At 37.2% G+C, this 25,099-nt stretch overlaps 2 protein-coding genes and 1 pseudogene across 3 annotated transcripts in view; 2 read left to right on the forward strand and 1 right to left on the reverse strand.

Annotated features, from left to right (window-relative positions):
* SEPTIN14 (septin 14) overlaps positions 1-6,422 on the reverse strand; it is a 40,478-nt gene extending 34,056 nt beyond the window's left edge. For both annotated transcript variants that reach the window (XM_045819685.1, XM_045819686.1), the window contains exons 1-3: positions 6,302-6,422; positions 1,528-1,625; positions 467-535 (exon numbers count right to left, since the gene is read on the reverse strand). In XM_045819685.1, coding sequence (XP_045675641.1) covers positions 467-520 — 54 coding nt within the window. In that variant the 5' untranslated portion in view covers positions 521-535; positions 1,528-1,625; positions 6,302-6,422. The remainder of the gene's footprint in view (positions 1-466; positions 536-1,527; positions 1,626-6,301) is intronic.
* LOC123806287 lies at positions 3,393-4,203 on the forward strand (annotated as a pseudogene).
* The window catches only part of ZNF713 (zinc finger protein 713), a 51,087-nt gene continuing 32,330 nt past the window's right edge, over positions 6,343-25,099 (forward strand). The window contains exon 1 of the mRNA XM_045819684.1: positions 6,343-6,601. The gene's annotated coding sequence lies outside the window, so the exon portion shown is untranslated. The remainder of the gene's footprint in view (positions 6,602-25,099) is intronic.

The raw sequence follows: 25,099 nt of genomic DNA on the forward strand, positions 1-25,099 counted from the left end.
AATTACTATATGCTTTCCCTAGAACAGAAGCTCATCTTAATATGGAACTTGATCCAATCTCCTGCTCAGTGTGAAGTAATAAACAAGCAGCCACCCAACTACTTCCTAAAGTAAACTTCATTTAAAAGTTATGTATTATCAGTACATGAAGTTCCATAAACATATACTTCAAAATAGCACTATTCTTGTTACCTAAGAGGAGGTCCTGGAGTTTTAATTTATTATTCTTTGGTATTAAATAGGAATGATCTCTTGCACTATGAAAAAAGTCTTCAGACTAAAAAAACACGCAATAATTATTTAAACCTTCATAATACTTAACTCTAATTAGTATGAAAGTTAATTCATGTCCAAGCATAAGCCTTTATCATCTAGGTTTATCTCAGTTTACTGAGCCAATATTTTGAAACTACACAATCCTGTTGAAGTATAGAATGAAGAGTTCTATTTGAAAGATGTACTCAACTATATCTTCATCATCGGGTATTTGTGTGGACATGCACATTGCTTTTTCTGCCATGCCAGACTGAAAGAGCTGAAAACAAAACAAAACAAAAAAACCCTTTTAAAAATCAATGTAAAAGACAATATTTCTACAATATAGTTTCATCAATAAGGGAGTCTAATATAGACATTATCCCAGGTTTTGGCTTTCAGTCCACACTATTATTGTTTTAAATTGTGGTTGTTTTGAATCATAGATACAGAGATGGTTGCCGGATGGGAGAGGGATCAGAGAGAAGGGTGAAAAAGGTAAAGGGAATAAGAAGTACAAATTGGTAGTTACAGAATAGTCATGGGAATGTAAAGTACAGCACAGGGAATAGAGTAGCCAAAAAACATTCACATGACCCATGTACAGGGACAACGGCAGGGGGATTGCCTGAGGGAGTGGGGGGTTGCTGGGTGGAGAGGGGCAAAGAGGGCAAAATTACTACAATTGCATTAACATAAACAGTAAAATATAATTTAAAAATAAAAAGACTGTGAGCAAAGGAAAATTATTCATTAATTGTGGCTGTTTTGCTAGACAGGCTTCTATATAGCAAATATAGCTTCTATATTTAACTTACAATGTACAATATTACATTTAACCATAAACATGCAAAAAGCATCTAAAGAAAGGTTAACTCCCTTTTGAAATCAAGAGGACAAAGAATACTCTTCTTTGAAGGGCTCTCTGGACATGAAAGGGAAATAGAGAATTTTGCTTTAAAAACCAGAAAGACACTTAATAAGTACTTACCTTTCCAGAGTAGATTACCAGAAGAAGCTGGAGGATTAGAGTGTGCTTAGTGAAGGAGAATGGGGAAAGCAGAGTTTATAACATTTAAACAAGTCTGTTAAACGCCAAACTAAATGAATGATAACTGTCATTTCTGAAGTATTTATTACGTACCTAGTACTGTGCTGTTTATGTACTCTACCTCCTTTAGTCCTCACGACCATGCATCAATGAGATACATGTATTTTCATTGTCATATGCCAGAACAAAAAATTCAGATTCAGAGAAATTAAATAACTTACCTGCCCAAGATTTCAGCTATGCAGCAGACACAGGTCTGTACTGACTCCAAAGCTGGTGTTCTTGATATTTGTAGACCAAATATTCGCTGGGTTTGAAACTGTTTGGAACAAGGGAGGAGAGATACAAGAGAACATGTTGTGCTGATTTATAAGCAGAGCTCCCTTTGAAGGACATGCTATCCTACTTTTGAGTATGGCACAAAGATACAGAGGAAATGAGGCACAATTTAAAAGAAAATATTACAGATGGCTATGGCAAAGAGAAAAGCAAACAGAATTAAAGAATGGCTCTGTTTACAATGGTTTCTTCATTTGATATATCCTGAGGATTATCCCACTATATACTTTATCTCACTTTTCTGTAATGGTAAATAGTGTTTTCTCATACAGATAGTGTTCTGCTGTATGGTATGGTTTATTCTAGTCTAGTATATATAGAGGTTCTGAATTACTTAGCAGAATGTTAACAGTGAGTATTGCAGTGATTTTCAGTCTTTAACTGCAATCAACAATAAACATTTAAACTACTGAAAAAGCGTTGCTTCTTGACTCCTTATACTTATCTTTTCTCAGAATTGAAAATAAGTTACTATAAATTCAAGAGTATTAAGTTTCAGCTATGCAGACTCCAAAGTTCTAGAGATCTAATGTACAACATGATGACTATAGTTAATAATAATGTATTGCATACTTAAAATTTTCTACAAGAGTAGATATAAAATGTTCCACCACCCACACACACACACAAAATGGTAAATATACGGTGATGGATATGTGAATTAACCTGCTTTGCCTTAAGCAAAATGCCATCCATTATTTCTATGCATCTAGGTTAATAAGACTTTTTAAAAAATTGTTGTTCAAGTACAGTTGTCTCCATTTCCCCCCCACCACTCTCCCCTGCCCTACCTACCCCGATCTCCCACCCTCAATTCTATCTCCTTTTGGCTTTGTCCATGGGTCCTTTATTCATGTTCCTTGATGACCCTAACTCTTCTTCCCCTCATTAGCTCCCTCCCTCCTCACCTCTGGTTACTGTCAGTTTGTTCTTTAATTCAATGTCTCTGGTTATATTTTGCTTGCTTGTTTGTTTTGTTGATTAGAATCCACTTATAGGTGAGATCATACAGTATTTGTCTTTCATCACCTGGTTTATTGCACTTAACATAATGCTCTCCAAGACTTTGAAATAAGCTGTAACCACCCTCAAGAGAGCACATAATCTTGTTAACTACACTGTAGTCCCAGTCCCACATTGCTTCCGTCCACCTCCATGTAATCTTCCTTACGCCCCCGCCCTTTATTTCAAATGCATAAAAGAAGATGCAAAATTGTTTTTAAACAACTCAACTACAACAGGAGGGCACACACAACTCACATGAAGGACATTCCTAGAGCACCTGGCTCAAGTTACCAGAGACTGTGCCACTGGGCACCACAGGACACCTACTCTATAGGGCAACTCTGCCAAGACCAGAGGATGTAGCAGATCTACCTAATATATAGAAACAAACACAGAAATGCATCCAAAATGAGAAGACAAAGAAACATACCCCAATGAAGAACCAGACAAAACTCCAGAAAAATAACTAAATGAAATGAGACAAGGAATCTGACTTCAAAACACTGGTTATACAAATGTTCAGTGACTTTAGGGAAAGAACAGATGGACCCAGTTTGAACTTCAGCAAATACATAGGAAAATAAAATGGCAGGAGACTTAGCTTTGGGCCCCAGGTCTCCCACCTGGGGACTCTGTGCCTGTACCCGCCAGGCCACTGCCTGCTCTCCTAGTGCAGCGTGGCCCTGGCTGTAGCGTGCCGCCTGGGTCTCTGGGCAATCAATGGGCAGTGGCAAGGGCCGTAATGACAGATTACAGTGAGGAGCAGCACAATGAGCTGGAGGCTCTGGAGTCCATCTACCTCGACTCCTTTACAGTATTACCAGAGAATCCTCCCAGATTCACCATCACCGTGACATCTGAGGCTGGAGAAAATTTTGAAATCATCTAGGCTATCCTCAAGTTTACATACACTGAGAAATACCCTGATGAAGCTCCTCTTTATAAATATATAAATATATAAATTTGGAAGATAATCTTGGAATTCAGAATTTGGAAGATAATCTTGGAAGAAAATTTGGAAGAAAATCTGGAAGATAAGGATGTCTCAGGCATTTAAAAGTTATTAGCATTAATAAAAAAGAAAACATGGTATGGTGATGATCATTAATGACAGCTGTGCCAGAAAAAATAAATGAAATAATGGATCAAATAAAAACTAGAAGAGAAGAAGAAAAGAAACAAAAGGAAAAAGAAAAGAAGAAGCTGAAAAGCAATTATTTCATGGCACTAGTTAAAATCGAGAATTTCTTAAGTTAGAAAGCCAAATTTGATGCAGAACTCTTGGAAACTAAAAAGAAACTAATAAAAATAAAAGAACAAGCAGGAAAAAAATGAGCGGGAAACAACTATTTGAAACAGATTATAATCTTGGCACATCTGACACCCAGTTCTTGAAGGATGTTGGAAATAATGTAGAAGTAAATGAATCTTTGTTCCAGAAAATGGATGACTTGGAGCTAGAAGATGATGAGGATGATCCAGACTATAATTCTGCTGACCCAGAGAGTGACTTGACCAATCAATCGACCATCCTCGTCTGTAGAGAGGCTTAACTGACACAGCATCTTTGGCTTTATGGAGAGAATGTTGATTTTCCATTTTTCTCTGAGAAAAAATAATTTTCAGAATATTCTTCTGAAGCTTTCATCAATGAACTTAATAAACTCACCTTTAAGCTTAAAAAATAAAATAAAATAAAACTGGCAGGAAAGGGATACCGACAAACTCTAGGAGTAAAGACTGGCTCCCGCTGACAGGCAAGAGGAAAGGGATACCCCAGTCCTACAACCACAAGGAGCTAAATTCAACCAACAATCTGAGTAAGATGAGAAGTATATTTTTCCCCAGAGCCTCCAGAATGGAGCATGGCCCTGTTGACATCTTAACTTTAGCCTTGCAAGACTCTGAGAGAGCCCCGCTGAATGAAACTATACCTGAAGTTTTGCCTTAAAGAACTACTAGTGTGTTAATTGTAAATGACAAAGAACCTGCCAAACCAGCTATTCACTTTGGATCTTACAGGCAAGCTGAATACAGGCCAGATATTACCATAGTAATTGTGTCAGAAAGCAATGGTCAGAATAATTAGAAAGTTCAAAAGGAAATAATATATCATCACACCAGAATTTCTTCACAAAGATAAAAAATAAGGATAAGATTGCAACCAAAGTAAGTTTGCTTGGCTCATGATGAGTCAACATATTATGGATACTGTTCAGTGTTTGTTTTTTTTATTCAAGAGTCAATGCCAATTTTGAAGTGACTGAAAAATTAGCATTTGTGAATAGTCTATGTACAACTTCAAGAAAGGATATTTTCAAACAAGTTGAGAAAACCCTAATTCAGTACTCATTGAGTGGAATTTGCTAAGTAGGTACTTTGTGGAAAATATTTGAATCTACCATGGATTATTAAAATAGTAATGGCAATGGTGAACTTTATTTCTTCTCATGGATTTAACCATTGCTAGTTTCATAAATTTTCACCAAAAATATAGAAATTAAGTATCCTGATGTACCCTACTACATAGCCAGAAGTTTGATGGATTAAAAGCGGTAAGGTTGTGTGTGTGTGTGTGTGTGTGTGTGTGTGTGTGTGTGTGTTAAAATTTTATTAAGATTTGACTTCAGCGCCAAGGTCTAAATTTTTCTAAATGAGAACTGTTCTCAGTCACTTATCAAATACTGAATGGATTTGGAAATAAGCTTTTTCTGCAAACTTGATCATGTTTCTTAATGAAGCCAACCTAAAATTACAAGGTAAAACAGCTATAGCATATAACTTGTACTACAGTAAAGTCATTTCGATGACAACTAATATTGTTTGAATCACAAGTGATGCTAAGCTGCTTTATATACTTGTAGTGCTGTCAAAAGGTAAAACAAGAAGTGAGAGCCCTATCCCCTCACAAAATTAGCAGAGGATGTATTTTTTCAAGTGCAAACTATTGTTCCAATAGCATTTTCAGACCTCTGTGCAAGTGCAAAGGGCATTTCCGTATTTCAAAATCCATTTAACTATGCAGCTGCAGAGCTGCTACTTAACCTTTATTTACAATAGGAGTGATTAATCTGACATCTAAGGACATCCCATCAAGACAATATAATGTAGTTTTATAAATGTCTTCCAAGCAATGAATATGTTCAATGTAAATCATGTGCTTATGAACATCAGTATCTGAAGTATCTATATATTTGAAAGGTTTTCAAAGATGGAAATATATAAGATTTCATTACAGACTACCATTAGCAGATGAACTTTCGCAGTCCATGTTGGTGCTGGAGAACTAACTTTGAACCCCAATTAAGTAAAATCTTATCCCTCTTAAAAGAATTCCATTCTTCTCATCAGTAGACCTGTGTTCCCAAAAAGTTGTATTCAATCATTATTATTATATTTACAGTTTCGTCGGTATAAAAAGGCAGGGGTTGGGAGCGATATTCCGGAACCCAGGAGAGCGGGGTCTCGTCCAGCCGCCTAGGGGTCGGAGCAGCGACACCGCGCACAGCCTGACAGTGGAACATTTCTAATTGACAGGGATTATGGAAGGGTCCTCGCCACCGCCTCTTCCCTCTCAGTACGCGAAATTCTGTGAGGGTCGCGGGCTAAGTCTCAGGACTCCGGGGTTGCGGGCCCTGGTGTAGAGCAGACCTGGGAAAACGGGTGGCAGGTCCGAACCAGCAGGTGGGAAGCTGTCTGCCCCGGACGCCGCTGGCGCATGCGTATTGGAGAGCCGAAGCCAGCACGGCGCAGTCGCCATTGCTGGGTTTTCCCAACAGAGTCTACCTGGCTCTGGGGGCTGGTCCAGCCCCAGGGGCCCAGTCCCTGGGAGTCATTGGTTCAAGCGTCAGGGCACTCACACCAGCTCCCGCCCGGGTTTGGGCGGGGGGAGGAGGAGGCAGCGCGGAGGCGGTGTCAGGGGGCGGAGCAACCCGAACGGCCCTTTGTCTGGTGAGTGCAGCGGCCGGGAACGCAACGGCGGGCTCTGGGAAGGGCAGGCGGGGTCCGAGGGCACCCTGGACGCGGAAGCCGCCACCACGCTTCGACTCGGATCCCCTCAGCGGCGCCCCAGCCTTCTCCGATACCCTGTGTCCCTTGTTTGATAGGAAGGCCTTCCCCAACTAAAGATTTTAAATGTGTTTTCCTTTAATATCTTATGCGATTTAGTTTTATGTAGGCGTGGGTGGGTATCATGTTTTGGAGTTTCCCCCCAAGTCAAGATTATTAAAACAATCACCATTATACTTATGAAGGATTAAAAAAACCACCTTTTTTACATTTTTACTTATGTTTTATTGGGCATTATTTAAGGGTCTTAGACTTTGCAACTGGAAACACAGCTAGCCAAAAATCCAGAACTGTTCCAAAAAAGAAAGAAAAGTTTAAAGTTCTTATAGAAAAAAAGGACATTCGTGAGAATTTTTCAACCCTGCATTCTTAACCCTAGGATTGGTCCAGGACAGTTATCAGTCAGATGACAGGCAGGATAAGGATGCCAGGTGATCAGGAAGGTGGGGGTCATGAGGTCTGGTTATGTCACGTGGTCTGGATAATAGATGTCAGGTGGATGCATATGTGAGTCCTTCAGAAAATAATTAGGTGATCTGAATAATTATTTCGGGGATAAAGGGTTATCTGGAGGTCCAGATGTACTGTAGTTTGGCCTGTATAACACGCACCCATGTTTTTGGCCCCAACTTCCAAGAAATAAATATTTTGTTTTAATTTTTAATTCAATTTTTATTTATATTTACTTGCTTTTTGTATTATAAAGGAATTCTAGCATTTATTTTTTTAACGTATTATGGTACAAGAAATGGTATGTAACAATTACAAAACACAAGAGTAGATACAAGGTATTTCAGGCACTGCCCATGTATAATGCACACCCTTATTTTTCCCTCAAAAATTTGCACAAAAAAGTGCCCAGTATACACAGCAAAATACAGGTATATCTAGGCATTGATGCAGGACTGGATAGTTCAAAAGCTCTTAAGTTCTCAGGCTAGTTAGAACAAGAATAGCTTTTCCTCATGCCTAAAAGCTTGTAATGTTAACAATTTTAGGAGCTTAGTTAAAGTGACCCTATCTTGTATATCCCTTATCGTCACACCTTCCTTAGTGTCATCTATTGCTGTTTTCCCACTGAATTGAAATGACATTATATTCTGTAGGTAGGCATATACTCAGGCTTGTTTGTAAATACATATTAATTTAATCCTCACCCAAGGATATTTTTTTATTATTCATTTTAGAGAGACAGAAAGCATTGATCAGTTTCCTCTCGTATCTGCCCCGCGATCAGGCGTCAAGCCCACGACGTAGGTATGTGTCCTGACCGGGAATCAAACCCCGCAACCTTTTGGTGATCAGACGACCCTCCAACCAACTGAGCCACCCGGCCAGAGCCGGACCTGTTTTAAGACTGTTTCTTTCACTGCTCTGACAATTTCTGCACTGATACCATTTTGTTTTAATTTAAAATATTTTTAATAATGTAGTATAGCAAACTCCCCTTAACTATACCCTTTGACATATTATCTATGTTTAACTTATAAATTGTGTGAAATGTAAAATATACAAAAATTATATTTTTCTAAGAGACAGATTTGATGATGGCACTTAGTAGGTAGATAATTATGTTTGTTGAAAATCTTTCTATTGTTGAAAACTTACATGGTTCCCTGTTGCCTTCAGTATAATGTTTTAGTTTCTTAGCAGTGCTTTCAAAGCCCTTTATAATTTTAATATTGCATACTGCTTTGCCTTCTACCCTTGCAACTCTATGCTCTAGCCATCCCAAGCTACTCAAACAGGACACAAAACTCTGGGAAAACTCATTAACTTGATTATATCAAAATTTTAAATTTCACTATTTTAAAAGAACAAAGACCTAAAAATAAGAGACATGAAGAAAATATTTGCAACATATGTAAGACATAAAGGATTAATGTTTATAATATGTAAAGAACATCTGTTAACAACAAAAAAAGAAAGTAGGCAAAGGATATACACAGCATTTTATAGACGAAACACAGCTAATGAATGAACAAAAATAAAGTTTAACCTCATAAGTAACCAAAGAATACAAATGGAGACAAAGATATTTTTTACCCACTGGACTGACAAAATATAAATAATTATATTAATGATACAAAGTATTGAGGAAAATGTGGGGGGAGGGAATAAGAAGGGCACCAGCTGTAAAGTTGAAGAAGATCATTTTGAGTGGGAATTTGACTATATCTACAAAAATGTTAAATGAATTTAGTCTGTGGCTGAAAAATTCCACTGTAGTATCTGTTATGCAGAAATACTTGCACAGGTATACAAGGATATATATACAAAGATGTTTATTGCAGTATTATTTCTAATTGTGAGAAATTGCTGGAGGCCAAATGTTGCCTAGGGACATAGTTACTTATGGTAGATCCATACAGTGGAATACTATGCTGCTATGTAATACAGTAAGGCAGTTTATTATCAAGTTAACAGACAGGGAAAGAGCTCTAAGACGTTTAGTGAGTAAAGGATGTTGCACAACAATGCACATAGTCCAGTGTGTGTTATGTTAAATATGTATGTGGTTATATGTGTCTGTAAATGCACAGAAAAGCATGTACACAAAGTGACAGACAGTGAATTACCTTCAGGGAGGGAAGTAGAAGAGTTGAAGGGCACTAACATTTTACTCTGTATATTCCCATGTTTTGTGTGCTCATGTTTACATGTAGAATATGTAAAACACTTGTTAACATGTATAACTGTCTAAGAAAGCAAAACAAAAGAAAAACCCTCTCACACATTAAGGGACTAAAACCTGGATTTTATAATGCAGAAATTTTTTAAATTAACTCTTTTTAAAAAGCAGCAAAAATAAAATGCAAATGATAAAATGGAAGCTATAATTGTTATTTATGCTATGATGAGGGAGTTTTTGATTACTATTCATGTTCAAGGATACCCAAGACAACCTTCAAGTTCAATGATTTGCTGGAAAACTCACACAACTCAAGAAAACTGTTGTAGTTACAATAACAAGTATTACAGTGAAAGGATACAGATTAAAATCAGCAACAAAAATAGGGTGGGGTCCAGCAGAGACCAGGTGCAAGCTTTCAGTTGTCCTCTCTCAAATAGAGTTGTACAGATAGGGCTTAACCCTGCTGAGGTCGAGGTCCAAAAATTATAGTGTAGGTCACATGTATCTGAGAAATATAGTCATTGTTAGTATGTACTTAAATGTGAAAAATAAAATAAAAAACACTGCAAATTTACATTTATTTACATAATAAAATACACGATTTTTAACTTATTTTCACCTACAATCTAGAAATTGTTAAAGAAATATAAAAGCATAAAGAAAAAATTTTCTTTTCAAAAAATGAAGACATGGATATGCTGAAAAATACAACCAAAAAAAGTCTTTAACATTAATTAATCAGAATCTTCAATAATTGGTCTTGCAAAATGTTTGTAACAGTCATCACAGACAATATTGCTGTGCTTCAAGGCATAAATATACTCTTTACAACACTTGCAAAAATATTTTGATAAGTGATTTGTTTTGGATGCAAAACACCTAACACATCTTTTTCTTTTCCTGCTTGTTGAGGAAGCCATATTTCTGTTGTCATTAGAATTTCCTTCAATTTGTGTTAGTATGTACAAATGTACATGTACAAATGTGTATGTACAAATGTTCAGCTAGTCATGACCTTGAACCTATGCACCCAATATATGCAACAATACTTAAGAAAAGAGTCTGTATCTCTCAGATCAGCCACGACCTCCACAGGGTTAATTCTCCGAGCAATGATGTGACAGTGTATATGCAGTATTGCCTATCAGGGAAGCTCATCCAAATAATGGCATCCAGAATATTTACTGGAAGTTGGTCATGTGAGCATGGCTGACCACCCATGTTAGCTCCTTCAGAGGGCAAGCTGATACCACATGGCCCAAGGTTTCCACCATAAATCCCATTATTAGCATAAACTTTCTGTCCTGTCCTAAAACCTCAAGTAAACAGAAACACTCTTACAGGCAGGATGTTCCAAGAGCTTAATGGGTTATCTGCCAGGAGCGAGGCCAGGGTCAAACCTTTCCTTGAAATGTGCAGAATTTGGACCTGCTCAGTTAATCCATCATGGCATAATAAACTCTTACAAATCAATAAGAAAAAGAGAGTATGGTAGAAAAGTAGACAAATGGCATGGAAGGGTAATTTATAAAAGAAAAAATATAAAAGCTAAAAATATAAAAAGCTCTGCCTCACATGTTATCTAAGAATTGCATGTTAAAGCAGCAGTTAAATACCATTTATATATTAGATTTTTTAAATCCTTACTCAAAGACATGCTTATTGATTTTAGAGAGGGGGGAAGGGAGGAAGAGAAACATTGATGTGAAAGAGAAACATTGATCTCATACTTGCCCTGACTAGGGACTAAACCTGCAACCCAGGCATGTGCCTTGACTGAGAATTGACCTGTGACCCTTCAGTCCACAGACAGCATTCCAACCAACTGAGCCACACTGGCCAAGGCTATTTATTACATTTTAAAGAATTTAACACTGCCTAACACTGGCTAATGGTCATTCTCACATACTGTTGATGCAGGTCTATCAACAGTGTATGAGATATACTGGCCCAGCAGTTTCTGGCCAGTAGTTTCACTTCTAAAAATTTATCATAAGGAAAAAACAAAATTTTACTAAAACTGTGGAAGGGAGGAAGGGAGCAAGCAAGCAAGCAAGACCCGGCCAGTATGGCTCAGTTGGTTGAGCATCCTTCTGCAAACTGAAAGATTGCCTGTTTCATTCCCGGTTGAGACTCATGCCTGGGTTGCTGGTTTGATCCTGAGTCAGGGTGCACATACAGTGCCACCCACCAATGTGTCTCTCACATCGATGTATCTCTCCCTCTCTTTCTCCCTCCCTTCACTTCTCTCTAAAATCAAAAATAAAATTAAAAAATTTAAAAGAAAGAAAAACCCTAAATGTCTTAATGAATTTGTTTTAAAAATTTGGGTATTTCATGCAATGGAATATACTGTGAATCTATTTTTAATGAATATTTAGATTTTGTTTTCTGTCATGAAGTGATAGACACAATTTAATCAATTAAAATCAGGTTTCAAAAAGAAAATTATGCATATAATAAATGACATATGCCATATAATAATGTGTGCGTGTATGCATAGTAAAGCCTGAAAGGATATACTCCCCAAATGTAACCATTTATCTCCAAGTAATGACATTACAGTTTATTTTCTCTGTGTTTTTCTGTATTTAGTAAAACTTTTGTTCGAACATTTGTCAGAAAATAAAATGAAGGTGTTTCTATGGTAGAGAAGGAGTGTGGAGAAAGATCACTCTGACAGCTGTGTGAAAAAAAATTTGGACTAACATCAGGACCAGTTAGTTGGGTGTGGCACTAATTTCACTGAGAGACGATAGTGGCGTGAATCAAGGTAATAGAAGTGAAGATGGAACTTTCACTGCATATTTAAGAGGGTAGATTCATAAGGATTTGACTTTTGATTGGGGAGAGAAAATGAGGGAAAGAATGGGAAGTCAGGGATGACATTCAGGTTTCAGGTTTGGTGGTGCTATTTATTGAGATAGAGACCATGATAGACGAGTAAGAATAATATGTTATATATAAATACAGCTAACTATGCAGTATGTTCTAAATATTTATAGATATTTACTTTCTTAACCTTTACAACCACAAAGTAGGTACTGTTATTCCCAGTTTTACAGGTGAGGAAATTGAAGCATAAAGTTGAGTAACCCAACCAAACTCACGTAGCTAGCAAGTTGTGGAGTCAAGAATCAAACCCGATCAGTCTGGATACTTTATGGTGAATAGCTGGCAAGAGACTTAAGAGAGAATGAGTTTTGAACATGTTCAGCTTAAGAAATCTGAGAGACCTCTACATGGGGATGTCCAATAAGGTGGTTAAGTATGCATATGGTTATGTAGCTCAGAAAAAGTGATCAGTGAAGCTATGGCAATGGGTAAAGCCACCTGAGAGTAGATAGAATAAAAGTAGAACAAATGCAAACACAAATGGTCTTAACTATTTATGAATGAATGACATAACCATACTGAAGGAAATGGGAAAAAACCCGAACTTCAGGAAATATATTGACTGGATATTGTAAGTCTAAATATAAAGAGAACTCTACATAAATATAATCAAGTCAGTAAATATGTTTCTCAAAGGGGTATGAGTTAGAAATTTTGAAGCTGCTTAAATATATACCAACATTGACTAAAGAAGCAACTATATTGTAGATAATGACAGACAACAGTTCTTCACTGTTGATGAAAGAAGTTACCAATAAGGAAAAAAGGAAGACTAAAATGATCATGTGTAGCTTTGTGCATATGTACCTTTGATAAAACCAAAAAGTAAAATATTTATTTTGAAAAAGTAAAAAATTAATAAGATAAAATGGAAGAAAAGATTAAGAGCTTCCCAGACAAGAGAAAGATAAGGAGTTCATCACCATCAAACCAGTGTCAAAAGAAATGTTAAAGAGACTTCTTTAAGAAGAAGGGGAAAAAAGAACATAAATGTAAATAACAAAATGGCAACAACTATGTACCTATCAGTGATCACTTTATTTTTTATATGTTTTTAAAGATTTTACTTATTTACATTTAGAGAGAGGGGAACGGAGGTAGAAAGAAAAGGAGAAAAACATTGATCAGTTGCCTTTTGCACACCCCCAATTGAGGACCTGACCTGCAACCCAGGTATGTGCCCTGATTAGGAATTGAACCTGCAATTTCTCAATCGGCAGGCCAGCACTCAATCCACTGAGCCACACCAGTCAGAGCAGTAATCATTTTAATGTAAATGTATTAAATGTTCCAGTCAAAAGACATAGGGTGACTGGACAAATAATAAAACAAGACCCACACATATCCTGCTTACCGAAGACAAACTTCAGATCAAAAGTCATACAGAGATTGAAAGTAAAGGGATGGAAGAAGATTTTTATGCAAATGGGAACTAAAAGCTGGGGTATTAATACTTACATCAGACTAAAGAGACTTTAAAACAAAGATTATAAAAAGAGACAAAGAAGGAAATTTTAAACACTTATGGGGCAAATGTACGAGCACCTGAATATATAAAGCAAATATTGATGAACATAAAATGAGAGATTGACAGTAATACAGTAATTTTAGGGGACTGTAACACCCCATTGACATCAGTGTATCTTCCAGACAGAAAATCAACAAAGAAACAGGACATAAATGATACCTTAGACCACGTGGATATAATTGATGTTTATAGAACATCTCATGCCCAAAGAGTAGAATATACATTTTTTTCAAGCACATATGGACATTATCCAGGATAGACCACATGTTAGGCCATAAAACTAGTTTCAATAAGTTTAGGAAGATTAAGCATCTCTCTGATCACAATGATATGAAACTAGAAATCAATTACAAGGGAAAAAAAAAGAAAAGCACACAAACACGAGGAGGCTAAATGAAATCCTAAACAATGAATGGTTTTACAATGAGATAAAAGAAGAGATCAAAAGATATCTTGAGACACAACAACCCAAAATGTATGAGACACAGTGAAAGCAGTCCTAAGAGGGATATTCATAGCAATACAGGCCTACCACAATAAACAAGAAAAATCTCAAATAAACAATTTAATCTTATACCTAAAGGAGCTAGACAAAGGACAACAAAGTCCAAAGTGAACAGAGGAATAAAATAAAAATTACATAAAAAATAAATGAAGTCTATAAAAACAATACAAGAGATTAATGAAACCAAGAACTAGTTCTTTCAAAAGATAAACAGGATTGGTAAATCTTTAACTAGACTCATCAAGGAAAAAGAGAAGGGACCCAAATAAATAAAATTAGAAATGAAAGGGAAGTGACAACTGACATCACAGAAATACAAAGGAGTATAAGAAACTACTACAAACATGCCATCAAATTGGGCAATCTAGAAGAATGGATAAATCCCTAGAAACATACAATCTTCCAAGACTGAATCAAGAAGAAAGAAAATCTGAACATACCAACTACTATTTACGAAATTGAATAAATAATTTTAAAAAAACTCACAACAAACCAAAGTATTGGACCAGATGGTTTCACAGGTGAATTTTACCAAGCTATTTTAAAAAATACAATTGGAGGGATAGCTCCCAAGCTCATTTACTCTGCCAGCAATACTCTGAGTATTGAAAGCCAGCAATACTGAAGCCAGCAATACTCTGATTTCAAAACCAGACAAATATATTTCAAAAAAGAAAATTATAGGCTAGTGTCTTTGATGAACATAGATGCAAAAATCCTCAATAAAATATTAGCAAAATGAATTCAGGAATATATTAAAAAGATCATACAGCAGATCCAAGATGGTGACAGAGTAGGTAGAAGCTACACTCATTTCTCCAGGACCAAACTGGAATTAAAACTAAAATGTAGAATAATCACCCTTAATATCAACTGAAGACTAGCTGAAGCCTTATAACCAGGGATTTACAGAAGAAACCTCATCAAGACAAGTAGGAAAGACAGAGACATAAAAAGGACTGGTCCTGCTCCCATGTGCAGAAGCTGAGATTCTGGAGGGATATGTCAGCTGCAGATGTTCCCTCTATGAAAAGTTGGGTCTCAACCCCAAGCCAAGATCCCCAGACCAGACCACCAGAGCTGGGGACAGGCACCCACATAACACCTGGCTGTGCATATCAGCAGGGAATCTGTTTGCCAGGAAGAGATAAGGGTCTGGTAAAGACACAGACACACTCTTAAAGGGCCACTGCACAAAATCTAGTTCACAGCCACTCACCCTGCATTCTGGCAGAGGAAAGGTGAAGTAGACTAGAGAGTGGCATGAGGAGAGATTTGAAGTGACAGCTGCCAGAATTCTTGTCACTCTCCCATACCACAGACACTGTCTTTCTTGAGTGGAGCACTCCCTATGGTATAAGCCTGAGAGAATGCAATAGACCCACACTCTTTTTTTTTTAAGTTATTTTTTTTTAATTTTTGTGTAGCCATTTTTTAGACAGGTTTTTTTTTCAGATTTAATTTATTTATTTTTAGAGAGGGAAGGGAGGGAGATAGAGAGAGAGAGAGAAACATCAATGTGTGGTTGCTGGGAGTTATGGCCTGCAACTCAGGCATGTACCCTGGCTGGGAATCGAGCCTGCGACACTTAGACCCACACTCTTGACCCTGCAGAACTGGCACCCTGCTGAGGAGTCAGCTGTCTGGGCTGGGGTGTAGAGGTCAGGGTAGACTCAGGGGGTACCAGTGACTGAGTTGTGTGGTTTGGGAGTGGGGACATTACTCCCACCTTCCTATGAACCTGACTGGCAGCTCCCCCTCATAGGAGATCCACTAACCCCACTCTCAGGGCTCCCAGCAGCTTCACCCTCCTGACTCCTGGAGACTGTGTACTGAGGAGGTCTGGGCAGTATCTGAAATAGACTGAGTTGTGTGGCTCTGGGCCAGGGGCCACTACCTCAAACTTCCCCCAAGCATGACCAACATATCCCCCTTGTGGGAGATCCACTAGCCCCATCCTCCTGATTCCCAGAAGCCCTGCCCTGCTGAGACTGGTCTCCCCGGAAGAATCTGGGACAGAGTGAGTTGTGTGGCTCTCGTATAGGGAACAATTTTTCTTTGCACACCCAACCATGCAGAGCCATCCCTTCACACAGACAAAGCTTGGTTGGTTTAGGCCTGATAAACTATACTGGCCTCACACTAATGACTCCCTGAAACCCAAGCCCAACACAATGGTGTGTGAGCAACCACAGGGTGGCAGCTAGACTTGGTATACCCTGGGACATTTGCCAAGTTACCTCAGACCCAGCACTGGCATGAGATTGGACCTGTATTAATCTGGTGAACACCACTCACCCCTAACTATTGACTCACTGAGAACCTACCTAATACAACTCCAGTATCACCAGTGGCTAGTTTAGTGACTGAGACTAACAGGTAGGTGGAAGCAGGAGGAGGTGGATCTCAAGGTATCTTGGGACTTTCGCTAACCTGTCCCTGGGCCTGGTGTAGGTAAAAGCCAGCATTGGTGTGCAGTGTGATCCTTCACACACACACTCAAGCCCAGCAGAGGAGGCCACAATCTGTATATTTCTTTGTAGCTTCAGGTTGCCCAGGGCCAGTCATAGGTAACATGTGACATTGGTCTGAACTTGAGTCCCTCACAAGAGGCCCCAGAACCAGCACATCCAGTGGTCAGCTTCAGACAACATCAAAACAGGATCCAATTAGGTTCACAAGTGGCATATCAAAAGAGAGATCTTGACAGGTACCAGATGCTGCTAAAGCAAAATTCTCTTCATGTGGTCAGCTCCTGCACAGCACCTCATACACTGTGGTTAGGGTTGATTCTCACAGTTAGCCAGCCTGAGGGTCAACCTCATGCACAAGTGGACCAGTAGCAATCAAGACTCAATTACAGCAGGAGAGCCCACATAACCCACACAAGGGACATTCCTGGAACACCCAGCTAAGGGATCAAGGAGAGAGTACCACTGGATTCTGCAGGACATTTACTACAAAACATCGCCCTACCAAGACAGGAGTCATAGCAGATCTACCTAATACATAAAAACAAATACAAAGAGGCAACCAAATGGGGAGACAAAGAAATATGCCCCAAATGAAAGAACAGGAGAAATCTCCAGAAAAAAAAAAAAGAGCTAAATGAAATGGAGGCAAGAAATTTATTAGATGTAGAGTTCAAAAAAATGGTAATAAGAATGCTCAAGGAAGTTAGTGAGAACTACCACAACATGAAAAAGGACATAGAAACTGTATTAATAAACTAGTCAGAAATGAAGAATATAATATTTCAAATGAAAAATACACTAGAAGGAATAAACAGTAGGTTGGATGAAGTAGAGGACTGAATTAGTGATTTGGAAGACAAGATAGCAGAAAACACCCAGTAAGAGCAGCAAAAAAGTAGAAACAATTGCTAAAAATGAGGATAGTTTGAGGTATCTTTGGGACAACATGTAGTATAACAACATGGCATCATGAGGATACCAGAAGGAAAAGAGAGAGAACAAGGGATTGAGAACTTATTTGAAGAAATAATGACTGAAAACTTTCCTAACCTAGTAAAGGAAAAAGAGACACAAGTCAAGAAAGTGCAGAGAGTCCCAAACAACATGAACTCAAAGAGGCCCACCCCAAGACACATCATAATTAAAATGGCTAAGGTTAAAGACAAAGAGAGAACCTTAAAAGCAGCAAGAGAAAGACAACTACCTACAAGGGAGCTCCCATAAAACTGACAGCTGATTTTTTTAAAGATTTTATTTATTTTTAGAGAGAGAGGAAAGGAAGGAGAAAGAGAGGGAAAGAAACATCAATGTGTGGTTGCCTCTCACACACCCCACCCATACTGAGGACCTGGCCCGCAATCCAGGCATGTACCCTGACTGGGAATGGAACCCACAGCCCTTTGATTTGCAGGCTGGCACTCAATCCACTGAGCCACACCAGCTAGGGCCTGACAGCTGATTTTAAAAACAAATATTTCAGACCAGAAAGGATTGGCACAAAATATACAAAGTGATGGAAAGAAAGGACTTGTAACCTAGACTACATTACCCTATGAGGCTATTATTTAAAATTGAAGGAGTAATAAAAAGCTTCCAATATAAGTAAAAGCTAAAGGAATTCTTTACCACCAAACCATTATTACAAGAAATATTAAAGAGTTGTCTATAAGAAGAAGGATAAATAGAAAAATAAAAGAGAAACAAAGTCATAAAGAATAAAATGACAATAAATGCATACTTAAAATAATCACTTTAAAAGTAAATGGCTTAAGTGCTCCAATCAAAAGATATAGAGTAGCTGAATGGATAAGAAAACAAGAACCATATATATGCTTTCTACAACTGGTCCACCTCAGAACAAAAGATACACACAAATTAAAAGTAAAGGGATGAAAAAGATATTTTGTGCAAATGGTACTGAACCCAACATCAGAGCACCTAAATATGTAAAGCAAATCTTGATAGACCTGAGGGAAAGACTGTCAGAAATACAGTCAATGTAGACAATTTTAACACCACATTGATATCAATGGATAGATACATCACACAGAAAATTAACAAGGAGATGGTGGCCATATATGACACACTAGATCATATGCATTTAATTGATATCTTAAGAGCATTTCACTCCAAAGCAGCAGAATATACATTTTTTCCAAGTGCACATAGAATATTTTCTAGAATAGTCTACATGTTAGGACACACAACAAGTCTTAAATATAAGAAGAGCAAAATATCAAGCTTCTTCTCTGACCATAATGCTATGCAACTAGAAATCAATCACTGAAAAAAAAACTGAAACACATGAACACACAGAGTCTAAATAACATGTTACTAAACAATGAATGGCTTAACAATGAGATCAAATAAAAAATCAAAATATACCTTGAAACACATGAAAGTGAAGCAACCCAAAATGTATGGGACACAGCATAAGCAATCCTAAGAGGGAAATTCATAGCATTACAGGACTACTTCAAGAAACAAGAAAAATCTCTAATGCACAATCTAACAATATACTTAAAGTAACTAGAAATAAAACAACAAAGCCCAACATGAGTAGAAGGAAGGACATAATAAAAATGAGAACAAAAATAATGAAATTGAATTTAAAAAAAGATAAACGATTGATGAAACCAACAGATAGTTCTTTAAAAAGATAAACAAGGTTGAAAAAACTTTAATTCGACTCATCAAAAAAAAAGGAAGACCCAAATAAAATCAGAAATGAAAGAAAAGTAACAAATGACACCAAAGTAATACAAAGGATTGTAGGAAAATATTATGAACAAATATATACCAACAAGTTGGAAATCTAGGTGAAATGAATAAATTCCTAGAAACACGCAATCCCAGCAAAATCATAAAATCCAAATAGACAGATTAAAACTAGCAAAATTGAGCAGTAGTTAAAAAACTCCCAACGAACAAAAGTCCTGGATTGGATGGCTTCACAGGTGATTTTAACCAAACAAAGGATAAGTGGCTCTAGGGTAGAGATTTAGCAAAACAGAAAAAAAGAGAAATAACTCATGGATGTGGACAACATTCTGGAGATTTGGGGGGATAAGTGGTAGGTGGAGGTGGAGGAGGGTATGGGGGTATAAATTGTAACATAAAAATGCAATAAAATATATATGCCATAAAAATAGAAAGGAAAAGCATTCAAAGAAGAATGAACACCTATCTTTTCAAACTCTTCCAAAAAATTCAAGAGGAAGTTAAACTGCCAAGCTCATTTTACAAGACCAGCATTATCCTAATTCTAAAACCAGATAAAGGGACTACAAAAAAGAGAAAGTTATAGGCCAATATTCCTGATGAACATACATGCTAAAATCCTGAAAAAATTTTAGAAACTGGATTCAGCAATACTTTAAAAATTTAATACAAAATGATAAATTGGGATTTATTTTGAGGAGGCAAGCTTGGTACAATATCTGCAAATCAATAAACATGATACACCACATAAAATGAAGTTTAAAAACCACACGATCATATCAATAGATAAAGAAAAAGCATTTAATAAGACCCAGCACCCATTTATGATAAAAAAAACACTCAGTCTAGTGGAATATACCCTAGAGGGATATACCTCAACATAATAAAGGCCACATGTGACAAAACACAGCCAACATCATACCCAATGGGCAAAAACTAAAACCATTTCTTTTAAGATCAGGAACAACATAGGGATGTCCACTCACTACTGTCATTTAGCATAGCAGCAGAAATCCTAGCCACAGCAATCAGACAAGAAAAAAAATAAAACTCTTACTATTTGCAGATGACATGATCATTGTATGTAGTGAACCCTAAAGATTCCACAAAAAACTACTAGAACAGATAAATGAATTCAGTAAAGTAACAGGTTACAAAATTAATATCCAGTAATAAGTTGCATTTTTATACACCAATGATGAAATATAAGAAAGGGAAATTAAGAAAACAATCCCATTCACAATGGCTACAAAAAGAAAAAAAATACCTAGGAATAAATTTAACCAAGGATGTAAAAAACCTGTACTTGGAAAATTATAAGACATGAAGAAAGAAACTAAAGAAGATACAAATAAGTGGGAACATATACCACGTTCATGGATAGGAAGAATTAACACCATTAAAATGCCCATATTACCCAAAGCAATATATAGATTCAGATCAATTCCTATCAAGATACTAATGACATATTTCACAGAACTAAAACAAATATTCCAAACATTTATATGTAATCACAAAAGATCCTGAATAGCAACAGCAATCTTGAGAAAGAACAAAATTGGAGGAATCATACTACCTAAAATTATATTCTAAAGCCATAGTAATCAAAACAGCATGGTGCTGGCATAAAAACAGACACATAGATCAATGGAGCAGAACAGAGTGCCCAGAAATAAACCCACCCCTTCATAGTCAATTAATATTTGATTGAGGCAAAAACATACTTTGGGTTAAAGACAGTTTATTCAGTAAATGCTGTTGGGAAAATTAGACAGATAAATGCAGAAAAATGAAACTAGACCACCTCATACCACACACAAAGAAACATAGTCAGTAAAATGTGATGATAATCTAATGGGGTTTTCTTTATAGATTACTGTCTTCTTTACCCTGACGGCCTTGAGAATTCTTTCTTTGTCATTAATTTTTGACAGTCCTAATATAATATGTCTTAGAGAAGGTCTTTTTCCATTTAGAAAATTAGGTGTTCTGAAAGCCTCTTGAATGCAAAGATCCAGCTCTTTCCCTAGGTTTTGTAGGTTCTTATCAATTATTTGTTTGAGTAGACTCTCTCCTCCTTTCTCCTATCTTCTCCTTCTTGTTTATCCATTATTCTCATATTGCTTTCTCTAATGGAATCAGATAGTTCTCATAGAGTTTTCCCATTTTTTTAAACTCTCAGTGTTCTGTCTTCTTCCACCTGAGTCATTTCTAGATTTCTATATTGAGGCTCACTAATTCTCTCTTCTATCTTTTATCTGGTCCTCTCTGTTTCTCATGCTCTATAATCCATTTTATTCTCATCTATTGAGTTCTTCAGCCCCAGTATTTCTGTTTGATTCATTTTATAGTTTCAATCTGTTTGGTAAAATACTTCTTTTATTCATTTGTTTTATACCAGAGTTTATTGAACTACTATTCTAAGTTTTCTTGTATCTCAATGAGGTTTTTCAAAACTGCAATCTGGAGTTCTCTATCATTTAAGTTACAGTCTTCTGTGTTTTTGAGTTTGGTCTGGAGAGTTTTTATTTTCTTCCTACGTTAATTTATTACCAGGGTTTTTCATGTACCTGATCATTTTTCTCTACCCTTGAGAAAGTGAACTCGAGGAAGTGAAATCTTCTTTTCAGGTGTGGTTTATATCTTTTAAAGATTCCTTTCCTTCAGCTGTGAAGGGGACAAGAATAGATTTCGGAAAATTTTAAAGAACAACAATACATAAATGGTAGGCAGAGGAAAAGGGATTAGATCAAAGCCCATTGAGAGAGACCATGGGAGTAAAGCAAGACACAACTGTCAGCAGCAATATCAGATACCTTCAGCACTGAAGAAGTAATGAAGTACATTGCAAGAACAACATAAAGGCTTTCTATATTACCAACCAGAGAAATTTCAATGGAGTCCTTACTGTAGAACAGAAGCAAAATTATAGAGAATTGAAAAATTAGTGGGGAGCACACTTTCCCTTTCCACAAAATACTGAAGATTGTGTCTTCCTGACTGAGCTGAACACTGAAGATGTCTCACTGGAGCAGAGAAGAGCTGCCCAGCTGAAGAGAGGTCTAGCCCTGGGGCAGCTTCACAGCCATACTCTTTACAAGCTCACTGTATCAAATTGAGCTCTTCCATGGTGATGCTGTTGTCATGGTGATGCTGTTGTCATAGTTATGCTGTATCATTGTTGAGCTGATTGTACTGAATAAAGTTTCCTTCTTCACCACCTCCCCCAAAAAATAGAAAAAAGAAAAATCAGTTGGTAGTAAGGAAGAGAAACAAGTTGGCTCTGAAAAAGAAAGGATGGTAGTTGCAAAGGGGTGTATAGCCAGTGAAGGTTTTTAATGTTGAGAGAGACATTAAATGATTTTAAGTGATCATAGGAACGAGTCAATAAAAGTGAAAGATACAGTTGATGATATAGGAGTAAGAAGATATGTGCTAGATTCAGGCCTGTAGGGAGGCTGGGGAGAATGAACTGATTCCAGGGAAGAAATACCTTTTAAATGCAAATTCTGAGCCGATACTCCCCTCTAGACATACTATTTCATTACATCCGGGATCTGTTTTCAAGAAATATCATGATTCAAGTGATCTTTAGGCCACAATATGAGAAACACTTCTTTTTTTTTCTATTTTCTCCCATCTATTAAGCCACTCCTATCTTCTTTTCTTTTCCATACAGTCTAGAATCTGGGTCTTGTGATTCATGGTCTAGTGTTTATAAGGTAAGAAAGATATCAGAAGTGATGTGGCTCTAGAAGTGGGGGACTAAAGTAGAATGATGGTGAAATTCAATTGGGATGGAGGAAGTAAAGGAAATGAGAAGTTCTAATAGCTGTTTGTATACTTGCCTGCATAAAAAAAAACTTGTAGGTCATTTTAAAATATGTAGATGCCAGACATTACCTCAACAGATTCTGATTTAGTAGTTCTTGAGTGGATCCTGGACATGTATATATTTACATCTATATATTTTTTAATCTAGGCTGAGTCTAATGCACAGCCCAGATTCATAACCACTACATGGGATTTTTATGTGGTCAGTAAAGATCACTCAGCTTTTTTGAAGACCTTGGAGTGAAAAAGAAAACTAGTAAGCCTGAAGTAATTTGTCCTCTGAATTTATTATAATTGTAGTTTTCCTTAGGCAATCAAGTGAATTAGTTACTTTCCAAACATCATGGTTGCTTTCTTGAAAAAGATTATGGCAATCCCAAAGGCTTCTCTGGAAAAGTCCACATGGGTGTTATATGAAAAAAGCCACATAGTTTGGATGGGGATTGGTTTTCTTCTTATTGTTGTTCTTTCCAATACAGGAATAAAGGGATATTATGAGAAGAAGGGGGATAAGTTTTTTAAAGGGTATAGAACAACTACTAAGAAGGACTTTAGGGTATATTAGAAGAAACCAAGACTGTGCATCAGGAGACCTGGGTTCTAGAACCAGCTCCCTCTTGCTTAGCTCTGTGATCTTCAACTTGCCATAAAATTTCTCACATTAACTATATTTGCATACAATACATAATATATTTGACATGCTCTTCATCCTCTTGGTTTTGCACATAGAAGGAGAAACCCTGTTCTGCCTAACTTGGTAATTGTGGTTTTTGTTGTTGTAAATAAATAGTTTTGAGATGAGTGGGTTTGAAACATCAAGGCATTTTGGCAAATTCCGTCTCGTTCTTTAGATAGTACGACCTTTATAGAGCATGGTGAAATAAAGAAGTGGTTCTTAAAATACTTTTATTTTTATTATTATTTTTAAAAGATTTTATTTATTTTTAGAGAGAAGGGAAGGGAGGGAGGAGGAGAGGGAAAGAAACATCAATCAGTTGTCTCTCACTCCCCCAACCAGGGACATAGTCCATAACCCAGACATGTGCTCTGACCAGGAATCGAACCAGTGACCTTTGGGTTTGCAGGATGACACCCAACCCACTGAGCCATACCAGTCAGGGCCTGATGCCTTTTTAGTTAGGACTCCCACAAAGCTTGCTACTTGCTGGTGTCTTATACAACTCTGGGAAAATGATTTGCAAATGCATCAAAGTATACAAAGCATTATTAGAATCAATAATCAACTGGCAGCTCCAAAAACCTACATTCTAAGGTTAAGTCCATCAAACCAATTTTTTGGATTTAGCCAGACAAGATTATCATGGAGGGTTTGGAAAACCTCCTGCTTGGTCATGTTGAATGTCCCGTAATTGCTGATGCAGCTCTAGCTGCAATTTATCAATTTGTCCCTTTAAATTGGTAAAAAAAAAAAGCCTCTCTTAGGTGATGTTGAATATCAGTCCAGAAGTGCTGGCTGGAGTTCCACTGGAGCAAGGTGATGCACAGCTTGGAGAATCCAGGGTCACAGGTCAGCTGTTGGCAGGTCACTAATGTGTCCTGGTGCTCGCCAATCCAGTCAAGTGCTGATTCGACTGCAGAAAGGCAAGTCAGGATCTCTTGATCAATCTGGGCCTGCTGAAACATTTCTAAGGTAGTGTTGATTAAGAGAACATCAACAGTATGAGCAGTTTGAACTGAGTCAACGAGGGCAGTGGTTGCCATGGCAGCAGTAGCTGCAGCAACTATAGCAGAGACAATGAATGCAATTAGGGTGCCGACCGAGACCGTG

This window comes from Phyllostomus hastatus, unplaced genomic scaffold (assembly GCF_019186645.2).
Source record: "Phyllostomus hastatus isolate PE091 unplaced genomic scaffold, TTU_PhHast_1.1 phas_scaffold_385, whole genome shotgun sequence".
Taxonomy (NCBI): domain Eukaryota; kingdom Metazoa; phylum Chordata; class Mammalia; order Chiroptera; family Phyllostomidae; genus Phyllostomus; species Phyllostomus hastatus.